Below are 27,986 nucleotides of genomic sequence, written 5' to 3'. Positions count from 1 at the left end.
GATTCCATAGTATTGTATGTTGAGTCTGGTTTCAAGTTACAATGGTCCAGAAAAGACCATTGTATGTTGAAACTATTGTAAGTTGAGGCCATTGTAAGTTGAGGGATCACTGTACATTTAAACAGGTGTACGCAGCATAGGTTGGCATTCATGCCAATTGTTTATATACAGTACCTGGATTTTGGTAAGTGGCGGGCACCAAGGGTGTACCATATGGGGCCCATATGGGGGGGTGTTCCATATGGGGCCCTTGGAGAGAGAGGGGGGGGCCTGGTTGGTCTGTCTTGGGAAGCAAAACCAGACGTCATAATAGCAGGCCAATTTTAATATTTGCTATGGGACCCCTTTTCTTCTGGTGGGCACTTAAGGCTAGGTTTACATTGACGTTTGCATCCAACCCATTAAAGAGTACCTGTCATAATCTTTTTTCATTTTTATAATCCTCCCAGGTCACTGCCCCTATCACGATAAACCACCCCCTGCCTTTATTTCTATTATTTTTTAGTTTTCTACCTTGATATAACTCTGTATTTTCTGCTCCGTCTCAGTCAGAATCACAGACTGGGAAGGGGCATCCCCCAGCAGGCGTGACATCATCTGAAGCCATACAGGGGAGAACTTCCTCCCTCACTCTGCTACACACAACCCAGAGCAGTTCAGTGTGAAATGAGCTATAATTTGCTAAGGCTGCATCCCCCCCCCCCCCCCCCCCTGCATTTCCTGATTTTGGACTTCTGCCAGGCCGGCAGGAGTCCAAAGTCTATGCAAGAGATAGGGGGGGGGGGGGGGGGGGATGTGCTCTGGACAAATAGGGAGACACCTAGTGGCAGCTTTTTTAAACACAAATAAAACAGAAAACTTCATTTTTCTTAAACAAAGTACATTAGAAAGATTTTTCATTTTTCATAAAGAGTGCAATAGCAAAAATGTATTTTAATGACAGTGCCCATTTAAGGGTTATTTCTTCTTGAGCCAATTGGACCCTCAAACTGATCAGATGCAAGTGGCTACTGCCAGGTCCCGACGATTCCCATTCACTTGCATGGGGCCCGTCAGTGATCTGACACAAAAGTGTTAAGCACTACGTGGGCACTAAATAGCACTCTGTGTGCGCTGTATGACACCACGTGAACAAAGGGCAGCACTGTAGGCAAATACTGTCTGCACTATTTATTTGAGAAATATATAGTATTATTTGGGCAGCATGGGGTGAACTTATTAAACCAAACAAAACTTGCCCAATTTCCCGCTTTTTCCAGTTCTGTGGCAGTCAGGCCACTTTTCCGTGCACAGTAATTGGTTATTCCAAGAAATGTGTGAGCTATAAATCAGGGGTGGGGAACCTCGGGCCTGCAGCATCATTTTGTCCGGTCCTCCAGTGGTTCCTAATCGGAATGCTGCGAAAACCCACCAGGAGAGCCGCGGCAGTCCGGAGGGGAAGATGATGACCTGTGCTAGGACATCTGTGGCAACAGGTGTCCTACATACATGGGGCAAGCTAACTACAAGGGGGTCCTATGTACAGGGGGCAAGTTAACTACAAGGGGGTCCTATGTACAGGGGCAAGCTAACTATGGGGAGGTCTATGTACAGGGGCAAGCTGACTACAAGGGGTCCTATGTACTGAGGGCAAACTACCGGCAAGGGTGTCCTATGTACATGGGGCAAGTTAACTACAAGGGTGTCCTATGTACATGGGGCAAGATAACTATGGGGGAGGTCTATGTACAGGGGTAAACTAACTACAAAGGGGTCCTATGTACAGGGGCAAGATAACTATGGGGGAGGCCTATGTACAGGGCGTAGATTAACTAGGACAAAGATGCTACTGAGGGCAAGCTACCTACAGAGGGGTCCTACATTGGGCAAACTAACTACAGGGGCCCTACCTACAGGTGGTAATATAAATATATATATATATATATATATGGGGTCCTACATGGGGCAAACTAACTACAAGGGCCCTACCTACAGGTGGCACTATATATATATATATATATATATATATATATATATATATATATAGGGGCAAGCTACCTACAGAGGGGTCCTACATGGGGCAAACTAACTACAGGGGCCCTACCTACAGGTGGTGCTATATATATATATATATATATATATATATATAAGGGGTCCTACATGGGGCAAACTAACTACTAGGGCCCTACCTACAGGTGGCACTATATATATATATATATATATATATATATATATATATATATAGGGGCAAGCTACCTACAGAGGGGTCCTACATGGGGCAAACTAACTACAGGGGCCCTACCTACAGGTGGTGTTATATATATATATAAGGGGTCCTACATGGGGCAAACTAACTACAAGGGCCCTACCTACAGGGGGCAATATATTTATATATATATATATATATATATATGGGCAAGCTACCTACAGAGGGGTCCTACATGGGGCAAACTAACTACAGGGGCCCTACCTACAGGTTGTACAACATATAGGGGCAAACTACCTACAGTGGGGTCCTATTTATAGGGGGCAAGCTACCTGCAAGGGGTTCTATATACAGGGGGAAAAATACAAACAGGGGAAGGGGAAACTACCTTTAAAAGCAGAGGTAAGTGGCAGCATTATCCATCCCAGGTACCATCACACACCTTACCAAAGACAAGCAGTTCCAATCACATTAATGGTGAGTTAATTAAATGTTTGACCAAAGATGGCGGATCATTTTTTCAAACTGATAATTTTTTACAGCCCACAAATGATCGTGTAAATAGCCAAATGGCCCTCGGTAGAGAAAAGGTTCCCACCACCCCTGATATTAATAATGGACTTTACTACAGTGGGGACAAGGTTTAATGTATGAAGAGCTGAACACACAGTACAGTACCCTCTGTCTCTGCTTCACCGCCGCACAGTAAACACAGCAGGTTTTTCTGATTTTGACGCCTCTTGTGACAAGCCTGGCATGAAGTGCATTCCTTCACCCACACGCCCCACACTGAAGTATTCCGCAGATCGCTGGCGTGGGTGACTCACCGACCTACCTGCCCTGTCCTGTATCGCTGCCGTCTGGCGCACAGCCACAGCTGATCTGTCTCCTCTGATAAATATCTTTATATAATGCAGACAGAAAGTATTTTATTGCCAACAATTAATAAGATAAGACACCGGGGGAGATAACCAAAGGATGTAGTTTGGCGCTGTTCACACCATTGTACTGTGGAATTAAATGTGCGCCAGAGTGTTGTGGTGTCCCAGTATGGGATGATGTGGCCCCATACAATCCTCCTGCCCTGTCAGGCAGAGTCCCTGCATGTCCCCAGGGTCCCCCTTACAGTTCCCCATGTTGTACATAGGTTTTGTATATATAATGTACTGTTGCTTTAATATTTGGATCACATGATTGTTACCCAGGAGGCTCCAGTGACCAGGTGACCCCCCAAGTGACCTATAGGCTCCTTGCACAGCCCCCCTATATAACCAGGGGAGGGGCTGTAATCTCTCTCTTAGCTCGTCTCTCTTAGCACATTGCTACTTCTGCTGAGGTCCAGTGCAGTCGTCTCAGTGTCTGTGTCCAGAGCATTGGAGGTCTCAAGCCTAAAATCCTGCAGCCACAAGTCGCTCATCAGTAAGTCAGGTCATCTTATTGTCAGTCACCATCTCTGTCAAGTCAAGTCCATCTGTAGTCACCGTGGCCTGCACTAAAGTCAGTCTAACTACTGCAAGTCCCAGCAAGCCTGCGAGGTCCCCCTGTGTCACTGGTCACCTCCCTGGGATATTTGCCTGTACTGCAAAGACTTTATCACCTGTCTACCCTCAGTAAAGCTACCATTTGTCCGTAACTTGGCAATGGTGTCTTCATTGCCCTTGTGCCTAGCCCAGGATCAGCGGTATTACATTCGGGTGGTTAAGGCTAAACCACACCCTGGCGTCACGACAAGGGTTCATTTCTATCTATCTATTATCTATCTCATATCTATCTATCTCTCATATCCATCTATCTATCTATCTCATGTCTATCTATCTATCTCATATCTATCTATCTATCTCTCATATCTATCTATCTATCTATCTATCTCATATCTATCTATCTCATATCTATCTATCTCATATCTATCTATCTATCTATCTATCTATTTAACACTGCCTTACTGAGTACACATCTTCTCATTCAGAGTTTTCTTTATTTTCGTGACTATGACAATTGTAGATTCACACTGAAGGCATCAAAACTATGAATTATCACATGTGGAATTATATACATAACAAAAAAAGTGTGAAAATCTGTCATATTCTAGGTTCTTCCTTTTGCTTTGATCACTGCTTTGCACACTCTTGGCATTCTCTTGATGATATTCAAGAGGTAGTCACCTGAAATGGTTTTCACTTCACAGGTGTGATGGTGTGGAGGAGGAGGTGTGATGGTGTGGAGGAGGAGGTGTGATGGTGTGGGGGAGGAGGTGTGATGGTGTGGAGGAGGAGGTGTGATGGTGTGGAGGAGGAGGTATGATGGTGTGGGGGAGGAGGTATGATGGTGTGGGGGAGGAGGTGTGATGGTGTGGAGGAGGAGGTGTGATGGTGTGGAGGAGGAGGTATGATGGTGTGGAGGAGGAGGTATGATGGTGTGGGGGAGGAGGTATGATGGTGTGGGGGAGGAGGTGTGATGGTGTGGGGGAGGAGGTGTGATGGTGTGGGGGAGGAGGTGTGATGGTGTGGAGGAGGAGGTGTGATGGTGACACTGTTGGGGATTTATTCAAAATTGAAGGCATACTGACCCAGCATGTCTACCACAGCATCTTGCAGCGGCTGCTATTCCATCCGGTTTGCGTTTAGTTGGACCATCATTTATTTTTCAACAGGACAATGACCCCAAACACCTCCAGGCTGTGTAAGGACTATGTGACCAAGAAGGAGAGTGATGGGGGGCTGCGCCAGATGACCTGGCCTCCACAGTCACCGGACCTGAACCCAATCCAGATGGTTTGGGGTGAGCTGGACCGCAGAGTGAAGGCAAAAAGGGCCAACAAGTGCTAAGCATCATGGGAACTCCTTCAAGACTGTTGGAAAACCATTTCAGGTGACTACCTCTTGAATCTCATCAAGAGAATGCCAAGAGTGTGCAAAGCAGTAATCAAAGCAAAAGGAAGAACCTACAATATGACAGATTTTCACATTTTTTGTTATATATATAATTCCACATGTGTTAATTCATAGTTTTGATGCCTTCAGTGCGAATCTACAATATTCATAGTCATGAAAATACAGAAAACTCTGAATGAGAAGGTGTCCAAACTTATGGTCTGTACTGTATATATATTTGTATGCAGTGGGCTCTCTGTCTACCCAACCTTGTCTTGACCAGTGTAAGGTTTACACCTAGGGCCCTGGCATTTGCTCCGGTCGGTTTGCCTGGTGGAGACGCCGGCCCACAATGTTTGATGTGTCCCATTTATTTTGTCGGCCCCCACTCTGCCCCGCTAATAAAAGGCCATTGTACTGTGATATTTGGCTTCACTGGTCAGTGGGTGTCACACAGCAGAATGTGCCATGATCCACACAACAGGGGGATTGTCCTGGACATAATGGGGGGCTGTGCTAATATGGGCTTTTGAGTCCCCATAGGAAACACAAAGGTCTCTGTTCATGATCAAAGCCATGAAATCAAATATTGTTTCTGCCTTTAGATTCCCCTGTCGTTAGCCGCTTCTGAGAATTCATTTATGGTTTTATAGGACCATCCAGTGGCCCCCAATCCAGTCCTCAAAGTCCACCAACATTTAGATTTTTTTTCCAGTTACTCCATTAAAATAGAACAGGGAAACATTCTAATCCTGGAGTGTTTGTGGCCTTGAGGAAAAATCTTAATCCTTCCAGTACTTATCAGCTGCTGTATGCTCCACAGGAAGTTGTGTAGTTCTTTCCAGTCTGACCACAGGGCTCTTTGCTGCCACCTCTCTACATATCAGGAACTGTCCAGAGTAGGAGCAAATCCCCAGAGCAAACCTGTCCTACCCTGGATAGTTTCTAAAACTTTAAAGAAGTTGTCTAGGACAGTGTTTTCCAAACAGTATGCTTCCAGCTGTTGCAAAACTACAACTCCCAGCATGTCCGGACAGCCAACGGCTGTCCGGACATGCTGGGAATTGTAGTTCTGCAACAGCTTGAGGCACACTGTTTGGAAAACACTGCCCTAGACAACTTCTTTTAAAGGGGTACTCCAGTGGCAAACATATATTTTTTTTAAATCAACTGGTGCCAGATAGTTAAACAGATTTGTAAATTTAAAAATCTTAATCCTTCCAGTACTTATCAGCTGCTGTATGCTTCAGAGGAAATTGTGTAGTTCTTTCCAGTCTGACCACAGTGCTCTTTGCTGCCACCAATGTCCATGTCAGGAACTGTTCAGAGCAGGAGCAAATCCCCATAGCAAACCTCTCCTGCTCTGGACAGTTTCTAAAACGGACAGAGGTGTATGCTGTATGATACAGAGGAAGTTGTGTAGTTCTTTCCAGTCTGACCACAGTGCTCTCTGCTGACACCTCTGTCCATTTTATAAACTGTCCAGAGCAGTAGAGGTTTGCTATGGGGATTTGCTCCTGCTCTGGACAGTACCTGACATGGATATTGGTGGCAGCAAAGAGCACTGTGGTCAAACTGGAAAGAACTACACAACTTCCTCTGGAGCATACAGCGGCTGTTAAGTACTGGAAGGATTAAGATTTTTTAATTCAAGTAATTTACAAATCTGTATAATATTCTGGCACCAGTCGATTTTAAAACAATTGTTCCCACTGATGTACCCCTTTAAGAATACCAGATCAGTCAACAGCAACCTGTGTGTGGTACTGCAGCTCAGTTCCATTGAAAGAGTACCTCTCATCAAATTTTTTAAAATATTTTATAGTTTATAATATATAGAACACTTTTCTAAAAGGGTTCTATTTAAAAAAATGTATTCTTCTATGTGTTTTTGGTGTTTAAACTTTTGGCCACTAGGGGTCTCCCTAGGAGTCCCTTTTTTGGGGATTTCGGAATCACGCCGGCCTGGCGTCTGAGTCCAAAATCTGATCAATCAGACAGGCGGGAGCGAGTGCTGTGCGCGCATCCCTGCCAGGCGAGCTCCTAACTCTGCCGGCCAGCGGTGTCTCAGGCTCCTCCCACTGACAAGGAGAGCCGGCGCATGCTGGCCCAGAGTCAGTTGAGCGCAGCTCTTCAAGACAGAAGGTATTTTCATTTTATTTGACTCTGGGTCTGGCATACAGGAAGAAGGGCGTAAGCGGCCCGGCAAGGCTTCAGATGACGTTGCGCCTGCCGGGCCCCGCCCACTTCCTCCCTTCTCAGACGCTCCTGTCTGAGCTACCGAAGATGAACATAAAAAGGTATTTTTATGTGGTTTATAATTTTAAACGTTAGGATAGATAGAGTTAGAGACAGGGGCAGATGGGGAGGGGGATTAGGGAAAGTTTAGTTGATAATAGGTACACTTGAAGTGAAAGGAGTGAAAGCTGTAATACCATACACAACCTGAGGACAGGAGAGGGGCTGTTTTAGGAAGGCACTAGCTCTGTTTTTCTATTCCTGGATAATCCTTTTAAATAAAGATAAATTTCTAGTGAACCTAAAAACTCCTTCTACAGTGGGGATCAAAAGTTTGGGCACCCCAGGTAAAAATTTGTATTAATGTGCATAAAGAAGCCAAGGAAAGATGGAAAAATCTCCAAAAGGCATCAAATTACAGATTAGACATTCTTATAATATGTCAACAAAAGTTAGATTTTATTTCCATCATTTACACTTTCAAAATAACAGAAAACAAAAAAATGGCGTCTGCAAAAGTTTGGGCACCCTGCAGAGTTAATATCTTGTACTGCCCCCTTTGGCAAGTATCACAGCTTGTAAACGCTTTTTGTAGCCAGCCAAGAGTCTTTCAATTCCTGTTTGAGTAATCTTTGCCCATTCTTCCTTACAAAAGTCTTCCAGTTCTTTGAGATTTCTGGGCTGTCTTTCACGCACTGCTCTTTTAAGGTCTATCCATAGATTTTCAATTATGTTGAGGTCAGGAGATTGTGAAGGCCACGACAAAACCTTCAGTTTACGCCTCTTGATGTAATCCCTTGTGGATTTCGAGGTGTGTTTAGGATTATTATCCATTTGTAGAAGCCATCCTCTCTTTAACGTCAGCTTTTTCACAGATGGCATCAAATTTGCATCCCAAATTTGCTGAAATTTTATTGAATCAATTTTTCCTTCTACTCGTGAGATGTTCCCTGTGCCACTGGCTGCAATACAACCCCAAAGCATGATTGATCCACCCCCATGCTTAACAGTTGGACAGAGGTTCTTTTCATTAAATTCTGTTCCCCTTCTTCTCCAAACGTACCTTTGCTCATTCTGGCCAAAAAGTTCAATTTTAACATCTTCGGTCCACAGAACCTGTTTCCAAAATGCATCAGGCTTGTCTATATGTTCATTTGCAAAGTTCAAATGCTGATTTTTGTGGTGAGGATGTAGAAGAGGTTTTCTTCTGAGGACTCTTCCATGAAGACCATATTTGTACAAGTATCTCTTTATAGTGGAATTGTGTACCACAACTCCAGTGTCTGCCAGATCTTTCTGGAGGGATTGTGCAGTCAAACGTGGGTTTTGAATTGTTTTTCTCACAATCCTGCGAGCTTGTCACGATGCCGGCTGGCAGGTAGTGGATCCTCTGTGCCAGAGAGGGATTGGCGTGGACCGTGCTAGTGGACCGGTTCTAAGTCACTACTGGTTTTCACCAGAGCCCGCCGCAAAGCGGGATGGTCTTGCTGCGGCGGTAGTGACCAGGTCGTATCCACTAGCAACGGCTCACCTCTCAGGCTGCTGAAGATAGGCGCGGTACAAGGGAGTAGACAGAAGCAAGGTCGGACGTAGCAGAAGGTCGGGGCAGGCAGCAAGGATCGTAGTCAGGGGCAACGGCAGGAGGTCTGGAACACAGGCTAGGAACACACAAGGAAACGCTTTCACTGGCACAATGGCAACAAGATCCGGCAAGGAAGTGCAGGGGAAGTGAGGTGATATAGGGAAGTGCACAGGTGAAGACACTAATTGGAATCACTGCGCCAATCAGCGGCGCAGTGGCCCTTTAAATCGCAAAGACCCGGCGCGCGCGCGCCCTAGGGAGCGGGGCCGCGCGCGCCGGGACAGGACCGAGGGAGAGCGAGTCAGGTACGGGAGCCGGGGTGCGCATCGCGAGCGGGCGCTACCCGCATCGCGAATCGCATCCCGGCTGGAAGCGGAATCGCAGCGCCCCGGGTCAGTGGATCTGACCGGAGCGCTGCAGCGGGGAGAGTGTAGCGAGCGCTCCGGGGAGGAGCGGGGACCCGGAGCGCTCGGCGTAACAGTACCCCCCCCCTTGGGTCTCCCCCTCTTCTTAGAGCCTGAGAACCTGAGGAGCAGACTTTTGTCTAGGATGTTGTCCTCAGGTTCCCAGGATCTCTCTTCAGGACCACAACCCTCCCAGTCCACTAAAAAAAAAGTTTTCCCTCTGACCTTTTTAGAGGCTAAGATCTCTTTGACAGAGAAGATGTCCGAGGAGCCGGAAACAGGAGTGGGAGGAACAGATTTGGGAGAAAAACGGTTGAGGATGAGTGGTTTAAGAAGAGAGACGTGAAAGGCATTAGGGATACGAAGAGAAGGAGGAAGAAGAAGTTTGTAAGAGACAGGATTAATTTGACACAAAACTTTGAAAGGACCAAGATAGCGTGGTCCCAACTTGTAGCTAGGGACACGGAAGCGGACATATTTAGCGGAGAGCCATACCTTGTCTCCAGGGGAAAAAACGGGAGGAGCTCTTCTTTTCTTATCTGCGAACTTCTTCATGCGTGATGAAGCCTGTAAGAGAGAATTTTGGGTCTCTCTCCATATGATGGAAAGGTCACGAGAAATTTCATCCACAGCGGGTAGACCAGAGGGCAAGGGGGTAGGGAGGGGGGGAAGAGGGTGACGGCCGTACACCACGAAAAATGGGGATTTGGAGGAAGATTCAGAGACTCTGAAGTTATACGAGAATTCGGCCCATGGAAGGAGATCTGCCCAGTCATCCTGGCGGGAGGAAACAAAATGTCGCAAATAATCACCCAAGACCTGGTTAATTCTTTCTACTTGTCCATTGGACTGGGGATGATATGCAGAAGAAAAATTTAATTTAATCTTGAGTTGTTTACAGAGAGCCCTCCAGAATTTAGACACGAATTGGACACCTCTATCCGAGACGATCTGCGTAGGCAACCCGTGAAGACGAAAAATGTGTACAAAAAATTGTTTAGCCAACTGAGGCGCTGAAGGAAGACCAGGAAGAGGGATGAAATGTGCCATTTTGGAGAATCGATCAACGACCACCCAAATAACAGTGTTGCCACGGGAAGGGGGTAAATCAGTAATAAAATCCATACCAATCAGAGACCAAGGCTGTTCGGGGACAGGCAGGGGATGAAGAAAACCAGCGGGCTTCTGGCGAGGAGTCTTATCCCGGGCACAGATAGTGCAGGCTCGCACAAAGTCCACAACATCCGTCTCCAGAGTCGGCCACCAATAGAAGCGGGAGATGAGTTGCAGAGATTTCTTGATGCCCACATGACCTGCGAGATGGGAGGAGTGACCCCATTTGAGGATTCCGAGGCGTTGGCGTGGAGAAACAAAGGTCTTTCCTGGAGGAGTTTGCCTGATGAAGGCAGGAGAAGTGGAGATCAGGCAGTCAGGTGGAATGATGTGTTGCGGAGAGAGTTCAACTTCTGAGGCATCCGAGGAACGAGAGAGAGCATCGGCCCTAATGTTCTTATCGGCAGGACGAAAGTGAATCTCAAAATTAAACCGGGCAAAGAACAGAGACCACCGGGCCTGGCGAGGATTCAGCCGTTGGGCAGACTGGAGGTAGGAGAGGTTCTTGTGGTCGGTGTAAATAATAACTGGAAATCTTGATCCCTCCAGCAGATGCCTCCATTCCTCAAGTGCTAATTTAATGGCTAGAAGCTCTCGATCCCCGATGGAGTAGTTCCTCTCCGCCGGAGAGAAGGTCCTAGAAAAAAAACCACAAGTGACGGCATGCCCGGAAGAATTTTTCTGTAGAAGAACAGCTCCAGCTCCCACTGAGGAGGCATCAACCTCCAGTAGGAAGGGTTTGGAAGGGTCAGGTCTGGAGAGCACGGGAGCCGAAGAAAAGGCAGACTTGAGTCGTTTAAAGGCGTCTTCCGCTTGAGGAGGCCAGGACTTGGGATCGGCATTTTTTTTGGTTAAAGCCACGATAGGAGCCACAAGGGTAGAAAAATGTGGAATAAATTGCCTGTAATAATTGGCGAACCCCAAAAAGCGTTGGATAGCACGGAGTCCGGAGGGGCGTGGCCAATCTAAGACGGCAGAGAGTTTGTCTGGATCCATTTGTAGTCCCTGGCCAGAGACCAAATATCCTAGAAAAGGAAGAGATTGGCATTCAAACAGACATTTCTCAATTTTAGCATAGAGTTGATTGTCACGAAGTCTCTGAAGAACCATACGGACATGCTGGCGGTGTTCTTCTAGATTGGCCGAAAAAATTAGGATATCATCCAGATATACAACAACACAGGAGTATAACAGATCACGAAAAATTTCATTAACAAAGTCTTGGAAGACAGCACGGGCGTTGCACAGGCCAAAGGGCATGACCAGATACTCAAAGTGTCCATCTCTGGTGTTAAATGCTGTTTTCCACTCATCCCCCTCTCTGATGCGGATGAGGTTATAGGCGCCTCTTAAGTCCAATTTAGTAAAGATGTGGGCACCTTGGAGGCGATCAAAGAGTTCAGAGATGAGGGGTAGGGGGTAGCGGTTCTTAACCGTGATTTTATTAAGACCGCGGTAGTCAATGCAAGGACGTAGGGAGCCATCTTTTTTGGACACAAAGAAAAATCCGGCTCCGGCAGGAGAGGAGGATTTACGGATAAAGCCCTTTTTTAAATTTTCCTGGACGTATTCAGACATGGCAAGAGTCTCTGGGGCAGAGAGAGGATAAATTCTGCCCCGGGGTGGAGTAGTGCCCGGGAGGAGGTCGATAGGACAATCATAAGGCCTGTGAGGAGGTAGAGTCTCCGCTTGTTTTTTGCAGAAAACATCCGCGAAGTCCATATAGGCCTTAGGGAGACCGGTTACTGGAGGAACCACAGAGTCACGGCAAGGGTTACTGGGAACCGGTTTTAGACAGTCCTTGGAACAAGAGGGCCCCCAACTCTTGATCTCCCCAGTGGACCAATCCAGGGTTGGGGAATGAAGTTGAAGCCAGGGAAGTCCAAGGAGAATTTCCGAGGTGCAATTGGGGAGGACCAAAAGTTCAATCCTCTCGTGATGAGATCCGATGCTCATTAGAAGGGGCTCCGTGCGGAAACGTATGGTACAGTCCAATCTTTCATTGTTTACACAATTGATGTAAAGGGGTCTGGCGAGACTGGTCACTGGGATGTTGAACCTGTTGACGAGAGAGGCCAAAATAAAATTTCCTGCAGATCCAGAGTCCAAGAAGGCCACAGTAGAGAAGGAGAAGGCAGAGGCAGACATCCGCACAGGCACAGTAAGACGTGGAGAAGCAGAGTAGACATCAAGGATTGTCTCACCTTTGTGCGGAGTCAGCGTACGTCTTTCCAGGCGGGGAGGACGGATAGGACAATCCCTCAGGAAGTGTTCGGTACTAGCACAGTACAGGCAGAGGTTCTCCATGCGGCGTCGTGTCCTCTCTTGAGGTGTCAGGCGAGACCGGTCGACCTGCATAGCCTCCACGGCGGGAGGCACAGGAACAGATTGCAGGGGACCAGAGGAGAGAGGAGCCGAGGAGAAGAAACGCCTCGTGCGAACAGAGTCCATATCTTGGCGGAGCTCCTGACGCCTTTCGGAAAAACGCATGTCAATGCGAGTGGCTAGGTGAATAAGTTCATGAAGATTAGCAGGCATTTCTCGTGCGGCCAGAACATCTTTAATGTTGCTGGATAGGCCTTTTTTAAAGGTCGCGCAGAGGGCCTCATTGTTCCAGGATAATTCTGAAGCAAGAGTACGGAATTGTACGGCATACTCGCCAACGGAAGAATTACCCTGGACCAGGTTCAACAGGGCAGTCTCAGCAGAAGAGGCTCGGGCAGGTTCCTCAAAGACACTTCGGATTTCCGAGAAGAAGGAGTGTACGGAGGCAGTGACGGGGTCATTGCGGTCCCAGAGCGGTGTGGCCCAAGACAGGGCTTTTCCAGACAGAAGGCTGACTACGAAAGCCACCTTAGACCTTTCAGTGGGAAACAGGTCCGACATCATCTCCAGATGCAGGGAACATTGGGAAAGAAAGCCACGGCAAAACTTAGAGTCCCCATCAAATTTATCCGGCAAGGATAGGCGTAGACCAGGAGCGGCCACTCGCTGCGGAGGAGGTGCAGGAGCTGGCGGAGGAGATGACTGCTGAAGCTGTGGTAGTAACTGCTGTAGCATAACGGTCAGTTGAGACAGCTGTTGGCCTTGTTGCGCTATCTGTTGTGACTGCTGGGCGACCACCGTGGTGAGGTCAGCGACAACTGGCAGAGGAACTTCAGCGGGATCCATGGCCGGATCTACTGTCACGATGCCGGCTGGCAGGTAGTGGATCCTCTGTGCCAGAGAGGGATTGGCGTGGACCGTGCTAGTGGACCGGTTCTAAGTCACTACTGGTTTTCACCAGAGCCCGCCGCAAAGCGGGATGGTCTTGCTGCGGCGGTAGTGACCAGGTCGTATCCACTAGCAACGGCTCACCTCTCAGGCTGCTGAAGATAGGCGCGGTACAAGGGAGTAGACAGAAGCAAGGTCGGACGTAGCAGAAGGTCGGGGCAGGCAGCAAGGATCGTAGTCAGGGGCAACGGCAGGAGGTCTGGAACACAGGCTAGGAACACACAAGGAAACGCTTTCACTGGCACAATGGCAACAAGATCCGGCAAGGAAGTGCAGGGGAAGTGAGGTGATATAGGGAAGTGCACAGGTGAAGACACTAATTGGAATCACTGCGCCAATCAGCGGCGCAGTGGCCCTTTAAATCGCAAAGACCCGGCGCGCGCGCGCCCTAGGGAGCGGGGCCGCGCGCGCCGGGACAGGACCGAGGGAGAGCGAGTCAGGTACGGGAGCCGGGGTGCGCATCGCGAGCGGGCGCTACCCGCATCGCGAATCGCATCCCGGCTGGAAGCGGAATCGCAGCGCCCCGGGTCAGTGGATCTGACCGGAGCGCTGCAGCGGGGAGAGTGTAGCGAGCGCTCCGGGGAGGAGCGGGGACCCGGAGCGCTCGGCGTAACAGAGCTGTTCTGTCTGATATTTTCTTGGTCTTCCAGATCTTGCTTTAATTTCCACTGTTCCTGATGACTGCCATTTCTAAATTACATTACGAACAGAGGATATTGACATCTGAAAACGTTTTGCTATCTTCTTATAGCCTTCTCCAGCTTTGTGAGCGTCAACTATTTTCAGATTTCTGGACAACTGCTTAGAAGAACCCATGGTGCTGATTGTTGGGGCAAGGTCAGATGAGCCTGGGCATTTAAAACCTTTGAGATTGACATCACCTGGTCTTCCCAGATGATGATTGAGAACAATCCATGACACTGGCAGGTCTCAGCTTTGCAAAGGGGGCAGTGCATGCTATAAATTCTGCAGGGTGCCTAAAGTTTTGCAGACACCATTTTTTTGTTTTCTGTTATTTTGAAAGTGTAAATAATGGAAATAAAATCTAACTTTTGTTGACATATTATAAGAATGTCTAATCTGTAATTTGATGCTTTTTGGAGATTTTTCCATCTTTCCTTGGCTTCTTTATGCACATTAATACAAATTTTTACGTGGGGTGCCCAAACTTTTGATCCCCACTGTACTTGTCATATGATGGTGATAAACACCCTGGGGCTTCAGAAGGAGACTTAGATGGTTGTATGTACCGTATTACAAAAGAACCCTTGGCTCTACGCCACAGGCTGTTGACATTGTGCAGATACATAACCAGCTTTGTGTTTTCATGTAGGAAACTATTTCAAAAGCTATTATTTCATTTGTTATGGTTTGTCCCGTGCTCTGACGCTTCAGAATACTCCTTTGTGTTCCCTAAGACTTTGCTTCTCTGCCAAAACGAGGATCCGAGCCATTCACATGTGGCACTATCTCCAGGATCTGCTCGACTGTCTGCTACTTGTCTGGAGCTGTACTTGTAAGGCTCAGGTTATAAGATTGGGGTCCTGCATTATCCTATTTCTTGCAATGACCACAGCTCCTGAGCTTCTATATTTATGCTTGTTTCCCTGCAGTGCCCCTGCAGGTAAAACAAGGTATAACAGTGTGGTAGAGGGTGTGATGAGGGCAGATGTTGTTATCCGAGAGGCAGATGGCATTAACCTATTGTATTCGTGACGCCGGGGCGTGGTTTAGCCTATAACCACCCGAAGGTATACCGCTGGATCCTGGGCTAGGCACAGGGGCAATAAAGACTCCGATGGCAAGTTACATACAACGGTAGCTTTACTGAGGGTAGACAGATGGTAAAGTCTATACAGTTCAGCCAGGGCCCAAGGAGGTGACCAGTGACGCAGAGACAGTGCTCTCTGCTGACATCTCTGTCCATTTTAAGAACTGTCCAGAGTAAGAGAAAATCCCCATAGCAAACATATGCTGCTCTGGACAGTTGCTAAAAAAAAACTGTAAAAACATATTTACAATGGAGAAACAAGTGCAGGGGGCCTTGGGGACACTGAAGGAGTCTGCCTGACAGGACAGCAGGAGCACAGGGTAACACCTCCTGTACTGGGCCACCACAACAGCTTATCCCAACAAGTGTTTCCAACTGTTTTCGAGGGGCTGATGGCTGACTGCAACCCTAAGGGTCTATTCACACGGCAGAATTTCTGCTTGCGGAATTTCACCTCAAATTAAAGCCCATAGACTTCTATTGGATTCCGCACTCCCATTCACTCTGCTGAATTTCTGCTTGCATCATGGATGATGGAGACCACCAGTGGAAGCCATTTTCAGGTCTCTGCAGAGATTATCATTTGGGCTCAGGCTCTGTCTGGGACACTCAGGGACATTCACAGAATTGTCCCTAAGTTGCTTGGCCGTGTGCTTAGGGTCACTCTTGTATTGGAAGGTGAACCATCAGCCCAGTCTGAGGTCTAAAGCACCACCATTCTTCACTGTGAGGATGGTATTTGGTAGGCGAGGAGCAGAGCTCTATCCAGACATGACACTTAAATGACGTTTTAATCTTAGTTTCATCAGACCAAAAAATCCCATTTTACACAGTCTGAGAGTCCTTTAGGTACTTTTTTTTGCAAATCTAAGGTGGCTTTTATGTGACTTTTATTGAGAAGAGGCTTCTTTCTGGCCACTCTGCATAACGCTCATATTGGAGGAGAGCTTGTGATGGTTCTGGACCTTCCGGGAGTTTTTCCTGTCTGCTCACAGGATCTTTGGAGCTCAGCCAGAGGGACCATTGTGTTCTTGGTCATCTCTCTTACTAAAACCCCTCTCCCCTGCCCAATTCTTTAGTTTGGTGGGGCGATCTGCTCTAGAAAGAGCTCTGGTTGTTTCCCTTTATATTGTATATCAGCTTGATGTGACCCTCCACCACACCAAAGTGATATACTCACCAAATTGGGTGACGGTACTAGATCCCAAAGTGCATGGGGTCGTGGCTCACAATTGGCTGATGTGATTGTGGTACAGGTAGGTTTAGTTTTGGCTGCCGCACTTCAACCGGGTCTGGACTATTGTGTAAGAGCCAGTAGAGAACCGGAGATAATAGAAAAAGGAGAAAAACGGTCTAGGAGGCGCTGCTCACAAAAAGTAACAAATGGAGAGACTCAGGCCAGCACAGGACAATAACAATTTCTTTGGCAAAGCGGACAGCGCGTTTCGGCACACAAGGAGTGCCTTCCTCAGGTCCAAACATACAATGCACTCCTCCTGGGTAGTAGGATGTTGGGGATCCTGTGAGTAGCAGTGCTGGTGTAGGTCAGACCAACGCCAACACTGCTACTCACAGGATCCCCAACAGCACCCTTGCATCCTACCTAGGAGGAGTGCATTGTACATTTGGACCTGAGGAAGGCACTCTTTGTATGCCGAAACACGTTGTGTGCTTTGCCAAATAAATAATTATTGTCCTGTGCTGGCCTCAGTCTCTCCATCTGCTGGTTGTTTCAATGCAGTAGTATTTTTATTTTTTTTGACCCTATTTGTCTCCACAAAATCCTATTTCCGATGCTCTACAGGCCATTCTTTCCACCTCATGGCTTGGTTTGTGCGCTGATATACATTGTCAGCTGTGAGACCTTATATAGACAGGGCTGTGTCTTCCTAAATCCTGTCCAATCAGCTGAATTTACCCCGGATGACTCCAACCAAGGTGGAGAAAGATCTCAAAGGTGATCAAGAGAAATGGGAGGAGCCAGAGCTAAATTTCAAGTATCCAAATGTAAAATGTAAGTTTTTCCTATTTAAAAAAATTTGCAAAAATTCCCAAAATTCTATTTCTACATTGTTATGGGGTACTGAGTGCAGAATGATGGGAAAACTTTTTTTATTTTATCACTAGACCGCAACGTGTGAAAAAAAATGTCTGAAGACTTTCTAAATGTATATCTTGCATTACCATCGAGTACAGAACATTATAACATGTCATGGTTACCTAGATTTTGCGGAAGTTGTAGAAAATCTTTGTAGCCGTCACACGTGGATTTATGCTTGAACTCGTCCATACAGTCTTTGTCCAGTTGTGTGGAACGGGCTGAGGAAAGAAGGAGAAAGAGTAGGAACTATTAGTGCTGTCTACTAGATAATTTACTTATAGGTCACCAACAGGTAACCCAACAAAAACCCTTTTCTTCCCATACAACTAAATATATGTATTTATTAAAAGTGCAATCTTTATTTTATTTGAATTCGCACACTAAATTAGTTTAAAATATCCAGGTGCCACTAGGTCCTATATATAAAGGACAACCTGACTAGCCGGTCTATAGAGTATATTCAATGCGTTTTCCAATGCAGGGTGCCTGCAGAAACACCCCTACTTTTGTAAGATGTAAGACAATGGCACCTGATCTAAAAACATTTTACATGGCCCCCTCGACATGTTTCACTACCGAAGTAGCTTTATCAAGAGGCAAGCGGGCAGTGCCCGCTTGCCTCTTGATGAAGCTATTTTGGTAGTGAAACATGTTGAGGGGGGCCATGTAAAAAGTTTTTAGTGTGTCACCCTTACTACTGGGGTGACACACTGTAACAAACCTCCTCCTCATGTAATCTCCTTACTACTGAGGTGACACACTGTAACAAATCTCCTCCTCATGTAATCTCCTTACTACTGGGGTGACACACTGTAACAAACCTCCTCCCCATGTAATCTCCTTACTACTGGGGTGACACACTGTAACAAAACCCTCCACATGTAATCACCTTACTACTGGGGTGACACACTGTAACAAAACCCTCCTCATGTAATTTCCTTACTACTGGGGTGACACACTGTAACAACCCTCCTTCTCATGTAATCTCCTTACTACTGGGGTGACACACTGTAACAAACCTCCTCCTCATGTAATCACCTTACTACGGGGGTGACACACTGTAACAAACCTCCTCCTCATGTAATTACCTTACTACTGGGGTGACACACTGTAACAAACCTCCTCCTTATGGAAACCTCCTCCTTACTACAGGGGTGACACACTGTAACAAACCTCCTCCTTATGTAATCACCTTACTACTGGGGTGACACACTGTAACAAACCTGCTCCTCATGTAATCTCCTTACTACTGGGGTGACACACTGTAACAAACCTCCTCCTCATGTAATCTCCTTACTACTGGGGTGACACACTGTAACAAACCTCCTCCTCATGTAATCTTCTTACTACTGGGGTGACACATTGTAACATACCTCCTCCTCATGTAACCTCCTTACTAATGGGGTGACACACTGTAACAAACCTCCTCCTCATGTAATCTCCTCACTACTGGGGTGACACACTGTAACAAACCCCTCCTCATGTAATCTCCTTACTACTGGGGTGACACAATGTAATTAACCTCCTCCTCATGTAATCTCCTTACTACTGGGGTGACACACTGTAACAAACCTCCTCCTCATGTAATCTCCTCACTACTGGGGTGACACACTGTATTAAACCCTCTCCCTATGTAATATCCCTACTACTGGGGTGACACACTGTAACAAACCTCCTCCTCATGTAATCTCCTTACTACTGGGGTGACACACTGTAACAACCCTCCTCCTCATGTAATCTCCTTACTACTGGGGTGACACACTGTAACAAACCTCCTCCTCATGTTATCTCATTACTACTGGGGTGACACACTGTAACAAACCTCCTCCTTATGTGATCTCCTTATTACTGGGGTGACACACTGTAACAAACCTCCTCCTTATGTAATCACCTTACTACTGGGGTGACACACTGTAACAAACCTCCTCCTCATGTAATCTCCTTACTACTGGGGTGACACACTGTAACAAACCTCCTCCTCATGTAATCTCCTTACTACTGGGGTGACACACTGTAACAAACCTCCTCCTCATGTAATCTCCTTACTACTGGGGTGACACATTGTAACATACCTCCTCCTCATGTAACCTCCTTACTAATGGGGTGACACACTGTAACAAACCTCCTCCTCATGTAATCTCCTCACTACTGGGGTGACACACTGTAACAAACCCCCTCCTCATGTAATCTCCTTACTACTGGGGTGACACAATGTAATTAACCTCCTCCTCATGTAATCTCCTTACTACTGGGGTGACACACTGTAACAAACCTCCTCCTCATGTAATCTCCTCACTACTGGGGTGACACACTGTATTAAACCCTCTCCCTATGTAATATCCCTACTACTGGGGTGACACACTGTAACAAACCTCCTCCTCATGTAATCTCTTTACTACTGGGGTGACACACTGTAACAAACCTCCTCCTCATGTAATCTCCTTACTACTGGGGTGACACACTGTAACAACCCTCCTCCTCATGTAATCTCCTTACTACTGGTGTGACACACTGTAACAAACCTCCTCCTCATGTTATCTCATTACTACTGGGGTGACACACTGTAACAAACCTCCTCCTCATGTGATCTCCTTATTACTGGGGTGACACACTGTAACAAACCTCCTCCTCATGTAATTACCTTTCTACTGGGGTGACACACTGTAACAAACCTCCTCCTCATGTAATTCCTTACTACTGGGGTGACACACTGTAACAGACCTCATCCTTATGTAATCTCATTACTACTGGGGTGACACACTGTAACAAACCTCCTCCTCATGTAATCTCATTACTACTGGGGTGACACACTGTAACAAACCTCCTTCTCATGTAATCTCCTTACTACTGGGGTGACACACTGTAACAAACCTCCTTATGTAATCACCTTACTACTGGGGTGACACACTGTAAAAACCTCCTGCTCATGTAATCTCCTTACTACTAGGGTGACACACTGTAACAAACCTCATCCTCATGTAATTTGCTTACTACTGGGGTGAAACACTGTAGCAAAACCCATCCTCATGTAACCTCCTTACTACTGGGGTGACACACTGTAACAAACCCTCTCCCTATGTAATTACCTTACTACTGGGGTGACACACTGTAACAAACCCTCTCCCTAAGTAATTACCTTACTACTGGGGTGACACACATCACAGAGGGTTATGATGGTGGTGTTGCTGTCTGAGCTGGTTGAGTGGTTGGTTTAGATAGTGGCTGTCTAACTTTCTTGTGGCGGGCAGAGCAGCGCCCCATATCAAGAGGGCGCTCTGGGCAGCTGTCTATTTTGCCTATAGGCAGAGCCTGCCCTGGGGGTTCCTGTTACAGATTATACACTGGGGCCCAGAAGCTTACACACATGATTTCATGGTTAAAACCAGGGCTCAAGTCCTGGAGGAACTCATGGGAATGGAGTTCCTGCACTTTTTCCACAGCAGGAACGCAGTTCCCATTAGTAGGAGTCCTGCAGGACACGCCCTTAAAGGGGTACTCCGCACCTGGACATCTTATCCCCTATCCAAAGTATAGGTGATAAGATGTCTGATCACGGGGGTCCCGCTGCTGGGGACCCTTGCTATCTCGGCTGCGGCACCCCAGACATCCGGTGGACGGAGCGAGCTTCGCTCCGTGCCCGATGACTGGTGATACGGGGCGGAGGCTCGTGACGTCCCAGTAATGCCCCCTCAATATAAGTCTATGGGAGGGGGCGTGACGGCTATCACGCCCCCTCCCATAGACTTGCATTAAGGGGCTGTGACATCACGAGCCTCCGGCGCAGCACCCAATGCTCTAAACGAACGCTGGGTGCAGCAGGGAGAACATGGACGTCTTCAGCAATGGCACCCCCGGGATCAGACATCTTATCTCCTATCCTTTGGATAGGGTATAAGATGTCTAGTACCCCATTAAGTGGAAATCTTGGGTTAGTTCCCACACTTTTTTCCCAGGACTTGACCCCTGGTTAAAAACTATTTTGTAATAGAAATCAGCTCTCTATACACTGATGTTTTTGGGGTGGGCTTCTGCTTTTACACAGAAGCCAATCAGAATAAGCAGAGCTGCAGTGTAAAGCATAAAACAAGAACAAGATAACAGTCTGTTGAGACAATAGGGGAATTTCAGAGTTCCTTAGACTCAAATATCCAATGTAGTGAAGGGGAAATTCTCAGTGAATACAAGGGGTGACATATATAAGATTGAGGTATCTGCTTCTATGCACTTACAGTAGAGGAGGAGCCTGGAGGTGGTGTCATCTGTCTCTTTCAGGATAACGCACTTGGGACAGTGACAGGAGAAGAGCTCAGTCAGTCTATCCGGGTGGCCTGCAGACATTAAACAGTTAATTCCTCGCTATTAGTTATTTATACAGCTTAACTTTTAAAGCACAACTAATATCTGGGTAAATACTATAGAACCGGCCCTGCACTCACCTAAGGAAAGGTCATGTTAGGTATTCGACACTACATTAGGCACGAATTAGTGACATATGTTCACACTGTGAAAAAAATATGGAGCGAATTCTTCTTATCATTATGGGAAAAAACGACCAAAAATATGCGCCTAAAAATAAACACACAAAGGGATGGTCCATTTTCACAACTAAATACACCAGGGGCCTAAAGGAAAGCTTCACATTTACATTTTATTTTTTATTCCAGTGCATATACCATAAAAAATGAATCAGGTTTACGAACACAAATTGAAACGCTCCTATTGTTTTTTTCTATATAGGCCCTGTACAGATCTATACGTTTCCATGGAAACAGACTACAATCAACCTCTGTGTAGTCTGATCCTGCAATTATACATGGTTTTATGTGTCCGCTTATTCTTACTGACATGGTTAGCAGGATGTAGGAGACAGGTGGATGACGCTTTGACTATTGGACTGGGACCCCTGGACGTTAAAGGGGTACTCTGTTTAAAACATCTTATCCCCTATCCAAAGGATAGGGCATAAGATGTTAGATTGCAGGGGTTCCGCTGGGGACCCCCGGAATGTCCAGGCCAGCAGCCGCAGCATTCGGATCACGGAAGGTTGCAGCTTCCGCATTGGTGATGTCACGCCACGCCTCCTTCCATTCATGTCTATGGGAGGGCGTGACGGCTGGTATATAGCCGTCACACCTCCTCCTATAGATGTGAATGAAGGGGGCGTGGCGGCTGGCATCGCCAATCATAGGTCACGGAGTGGAGTTCGCTCCGCGCACTGAATGACAGGACTGCTTGCCGGAGATTACAGGGGTCCCCAGCGGCAGGACCCAGAAATCTTAGCCCCTATTCTTTGGATAGGGGATAAGATGTTTCCAGTGGAGTACCCCTTTAAAGGGGTACTCCACTGCCCCAGCGTTTGGAACATTTTGTTCTGAACGCTTGGAGCAGGCAGCGGGGGTTGTGACGTTGCAGCCACGACCCTCGTGATGTCACGTCACGCCCCCTCAATGCAAGTCTATGGGAGGGGGCGTGGCGGCCGCCACGCCCCCTCCCATAGACTTGCATTGAAGGGGCGTGGTGTGACGTCACGACCTCCCTTTAAATGAACACTGGGTGCTGCTCAGATCGCGGGGTCCCAGCGGCAGGATCCCAGCAATCAGACATCTTATCCCCTATCCTTTGGATAGGGATAAGATGTCTAGGAGCGGAGTACCCCCCCCCCCCCCTTTAAGGCTAAGGAATGTCCGCACGGAAAAACTCTGTGCGGACATTCCGGAGACTGCGATAGACGGCTATGCGCTCTGTGCAGAGTCCGCCAGAAAGAATGGACAGGTTCATTCTTTCTGCGGACACGTAAATCGGAATTTCTGTGGCAGAAACATCTGGCACGGAATTTCTGCCCTGTGCACAGCGCAGCAGAATCCCGTTGAATTCAACGGGACACTGCTGCAGCGGAATTTCCGCGCAGAATTACAATGTGGATTTCCACACGGAAATTCCGTGGTGTGAACATAGCCTTACAGAGAGCTTGCAGAAAGGGAACGGGGAACTGCATGTCCAGATGGTGCTGCAGGATGAGGGCGCAAAAAGAAGGATAAATAGGATCAGGGTATGTGGACAAGTGCGCAAAAAGGATAAATGGGATGATTTACATCATTCCACATTACGCACAGCACTAATCTTTTTCCCCCCTTCATATTGGAATATTATTATCAGCATTGTTTTTGCTGCAGTTGAGTGGTGCCCCCCCCCTTTTTCAGCTTTTTAAGGTTATATATATATATATATATATATATATATATATATATTTTATGCTGCTATCCTTATTTATTTATTATTTATATATATATATATATATATTATTTTTATTTTTTATGCTGCTATCCTTATTTATTATTTTTTATATATATATTTTTTTCTTTGCATCATTTGTACATTTATCTTCCCATAACCACCCACAAGGGCCCTGTGGGTGAACTGTAAATATGCATTTGACTACTTCTTTTATTTAATACAATAAATTAATTGATTTTTAACTCATCTTTATCCATATATTTTTTTAGACCTTGAGCTCCAAAATCCTTTTTTCGTATTTCTATATATGACAAGGGTTCCCATTTCTGTTCGGGCCTCGGTCACCGATTCCGTTCAGCAGCAGCAAATAAAGACGGCTGGGCCGGTGCACGCCGGGTACCAACGGATCCCGAAACACAGCCTAATGACTTTCATGGGTTTTGTTGGGTTTCCATTATGGTGCTTATTCATTTGATCGGTCTTTTTTTTTTGCCCGGTTGTTTGGACAGATTCTGCGACAGAGGCCCATGACTAGAATTACTCCTGTGTACACAAAATGTTATAAGGACAATACCTCCCGCCACTGAATTACTGTCTATCACATCCTGATCTCTCACCCTCTGTTCTCAGCTCCGTGCTGTCATCAGTCAGCAGGTAGATCCACTTGCGGGGAACACACGACCCGTCTTTACTAGAAATAAGATGAGAGACCCTTGAGTAGGTGGATGGAAAGTAAACACCATAATAGTAATAAAGTGGTGAAATGTACAATACTAAACCTGTGTAACTGTAAAGAGAGCCCACGGACCGGACAGAATGGGAGGGGAGGGGGCACATGACAGGGGTGGGATGAGAAGCACAAGCGGTGAACGAAAGGTAAGTAAGGGGGAGGAGCAAGAAAGGGTTAAAAGGAGAGGACAGGAAGAGGAGGAGCAGTCACACAGGAGAAGCGAGGTTGTACCGCCCGCCCTCCCGCCCTTATTTAGGGGGGTTGGGGGGTGGCTGGGAAGGTGTAGGTGATAAGGGAGTTGTCGCAGTGGCAGGAATGGAAAGGGGGGACTTGGAGGCATTTCTGGGAAAGTGGTGGCAGCGGCCCGGTTATACCGACCCCTGGTGGAGCTGGGATGGGACCCAGCTGGTCATGGCAGTATATTCTCCGAAGGTGGGGCCCTTGGGTCAGGGGGAGAGGCGACTAAGGGCACAGTAGGAGAAGGATTGGAGTCGGTTGCCTTCAGGTCCCCCCTTATTCTGGGGCAGTTTAATAGCTCAGGGTTTTAAGCAGGCTTGCACTTTTATAATGGTTTGCACTTTTATATCAGTTATGAAGGGGTTAATGTTGTCAACCCCAAAATGTTATCAATGCGAATATTTATGGAAAAATGTTAATAAAATTAGGTCCGCCGTGGCCGTTTCTACCACAAAGCAGGAGTCTGTGTCTTGTTGTGAAGAGGGAAGGGTGGTGGTATTCGGCCAGCGGATCTGGACGATCCCCTAGTCATGGATGAGGTAAAATCTCTATTTCATTACAGTGATCCCTCAACATACAATAGTCTTTTCTGGATCATTGTAACTTGAAACCAGACTCAACATACAATGCTATGGAATCTGCGAAACGTGTCAATAGCTGGAAGAACCGACCAATCAGAATGGGCATTTCCCTGGTAAAACACCTGTATTACTGAAGTGTATGCACTGACTGGTGTCTCGTAGCGCCCCCTACAGTACAGGGAGGTATTACATGTTCTGTACTCTTTACCTGTATTACTGAAGTGTATGCACTGACTGGTGTCTGGTAGCACCCCCTACAGTACAGGGAGGTATTACATGTTCTGTACACTTTACCTGTATTACTGAAGTGTATGCACTGACTGGTGTCTGGTAGCGCCCCCTACAGTACAGGGAGGTATTACATATTCTGTACTCTTTACCTGTATTACTGAAGTGCATGCACTGACTGGTGTCTGGTAGCGCCCCCTACAGTACAGGGAGGTATTACATGTTCTGTACTCTTTACCTGTATTACTGAAGTGTATGCACTGACTGGTGTCTGGTAGCGCCCCCTACAGTACAGGGAGGTATTACATGTTCTGTACTCTTTACCTGTATTACTGAAGTGTATACACTGACTGGTGTCTGGTAGCTCCCCCTACAGTACAGGGAGGTATTACATGTTCTGTACTCTTTACCTGTATTACTGAAGTGTATGCACTGACTGGTGTCTGGTAGCGCCCCCTACAGTACAGGGAGGTATTACATGTTCTGTACTCTTTACCTGTGCCAGGGTTAGCTGCTCTTTTGGACACCAGGTGAGGGTCCATTTTACTATTTTTAATACATTGCGTGTTCTGTACAGGACCCTGAAGAAGCTTCTGTCCTCTACATAGACTATTTCAGTGTTTCCCAAAGAGGGGGCCTCCAGCTGTTGCAAAACTACAACTCCCAGCATGCCCGGACAGCCGAAGGCTGTCCGGGCATGCTGGGAGTTGTAGTTTTGCAACAGCTAGTGGCACTCTCTTTGGGAAACACTGAAATAGTCAGCGATTACAGCTCCCAGCAGATCTTTCTTACTTTTATATATAAGGATTTGCTTTATCTATATTAGTTATCTACTTATTTTTCTTTAATCCTCACTTTTTCCTATTTTTTGGATGACATTTTGGGGCTTCAGAACCAATTACCAGGTTTCCATAGAGTTATGGTCTCAACATACAATGGTTTCAGCATACAATGGTCGTCCTGGAACCAATTAATATTGTAACTTGAGGGACTACTGTATATACTTGCTAAAATGGCCACTAACTTACTCCCCCTCCCATCGTGTTTAAAACAATGTGTATAAGATGGCGCCTCCAGAGAGTGCTGCACCTAAGATGATAAGACCCCCACGCTGGATGAGGAACACCTACAGATGGAAGAAACCAATCACAAGGACAATTATTCATGATGTATGGCTTTTACACACGGCACATTGTTACAGACGATAAAAACCCTTGTAACTGTTTTAAATACAGGAAGTATCATTTGCTGAACTTTGTGTCAGAGTGATTTTCTACTTGTGCATGCACTGAAGGGGGAAGGGGGAAGATACTTATCCGATCCATTTCAAAACCACTAAAGATAGTGTTCACCTCTTGGTAGGTCCATGGAAAGAAATGTCCAATCAGCCATTGTTACCCCAGACGGGGCTGTGACAACCCCACAATCTTAGTATGTAGTATTCCCCAGGAGGGAACTCTGGGGGTCCATGGAAAAAACACTGACCACATTAATTAAAGGGGTACTCTGGTGGAAAAAAAATTATTTAAATCAACTGGTGCCAGAAAGTTACACAGATTTGTAAATTACTTCTATTAAAAAAAAAATTACCCTTCCAGTACTTTTAATTAGCTGTATGCTACAGAGGAAATTATTTTCTTTTTGAATTTCTTTTCTGTCTTGTCCACAGTGCTCTCTGCTGACACCTCTGTACGTATCAGGAAATGTCCAGAGTTGCATAGGTTTGCTATGAGGATTTTCTCTTGCTCTGGACAGTTCCTGATACGGGCATCAGGTGTCAGCGGAGAGCACTGTGGACAAGACAAGAAAGAAATTCAAAAAGAAAAGAATTTCCTCTGTAGCATACAGCTGCTAAAAAGTACTGGAAGGGTAAAGATTTTTTTAATAGAAGTCATTTACAAATTTGTTTAAAGGGGTTATCCAGGAAAAAACTTTTTTTTATATATCACCTGGCTCCAGAAAGTTTAACAGATTTGTAAATTACTTCTATTAAAAAATCTTATTCCTTTCAGTACTTATGAGCTGCTGAAGTTGAGTTGTTCTTTTCTGTCTAAGTGCTCTCTGATGACACGTGTCTCGGGAACCGCCCAGTTTAGAAGCAAATCCCCTCTGTGCTGTTCCCGAGACAAGCAGAGATGTCAGCAGAGAGCACTGTTGCCAGACAGAAAAGAACAACTCAACTTCAGCAGCTGATAATTATTGAAAGGATTAAACAATTTTAATAGAAGTACTTTACAAATCTGTTTAACTTTCTGGAGCCAGTTGATATATATATATATATATATATATATATATATATATATATATATATATATATAAAAAGTTTTTCCCTGGAATACCCCTTTAACTTTCTTAAAAAAAAAAAAAAATGTTTTCCACCGGAGTACCCCTTTAAACCCCTTAAAGGGGTACTCCTGCACCTAAATCCACAGGATAAGA

The 27,986-nt window shown here is 46.3% G+C and overlaps 1 protein-coding gene across 2 annotated transcripts in view; it reads right to left on the bottom strand.

The window, feature by feature from the left end:
• The window catches only part of APOM (apolipoprotein M), a 37,634-nt gene that overhangs the window by 1,402 nt on the left and 8,246 nt on the right, over positions 1 to 27,986 (bottom strand). For both annotated transcript variants that reach the window (XM_056540956.1, XM_056540957.1), the window contains exons 3-5: positions 24,389 to 24,462; positions 21,767 to 21,865; positions 17,657 to 17,755 (exon numbers count right to left, since the gene is read on the bottom strand). In XM_056540956.1, the coding sequence (XP_056396931.1) occupies positions 17,657 to 17,755; positions 21,767 to 21,865; positions 24,389 to 24,462 (272 nt within the window). The remainder of the gene's footprint in view (positions 1 to 17,656; positions 17,756 to 21,766; positions 21,866 to 24,388; positions 24,463 to 27,986) is intronic.

This window comes from Hyla sarda, chromosome 9 (genome assembly GCF_029499605.1).
Source record: "Hyla sarda isolate aHylSar1 chromosome 9, aHylSar1.hap1, whole genome shotgun sequence".
Classification (NCBI taxonomy): Eukaryota; Metazoa; Chordata; class Amphibia; order Anura; family Hylidae; genus Hyla; species Hyla sarda.
This window is presented reverse-complemented; position numbering and strand designations above follow the sequence as displayed.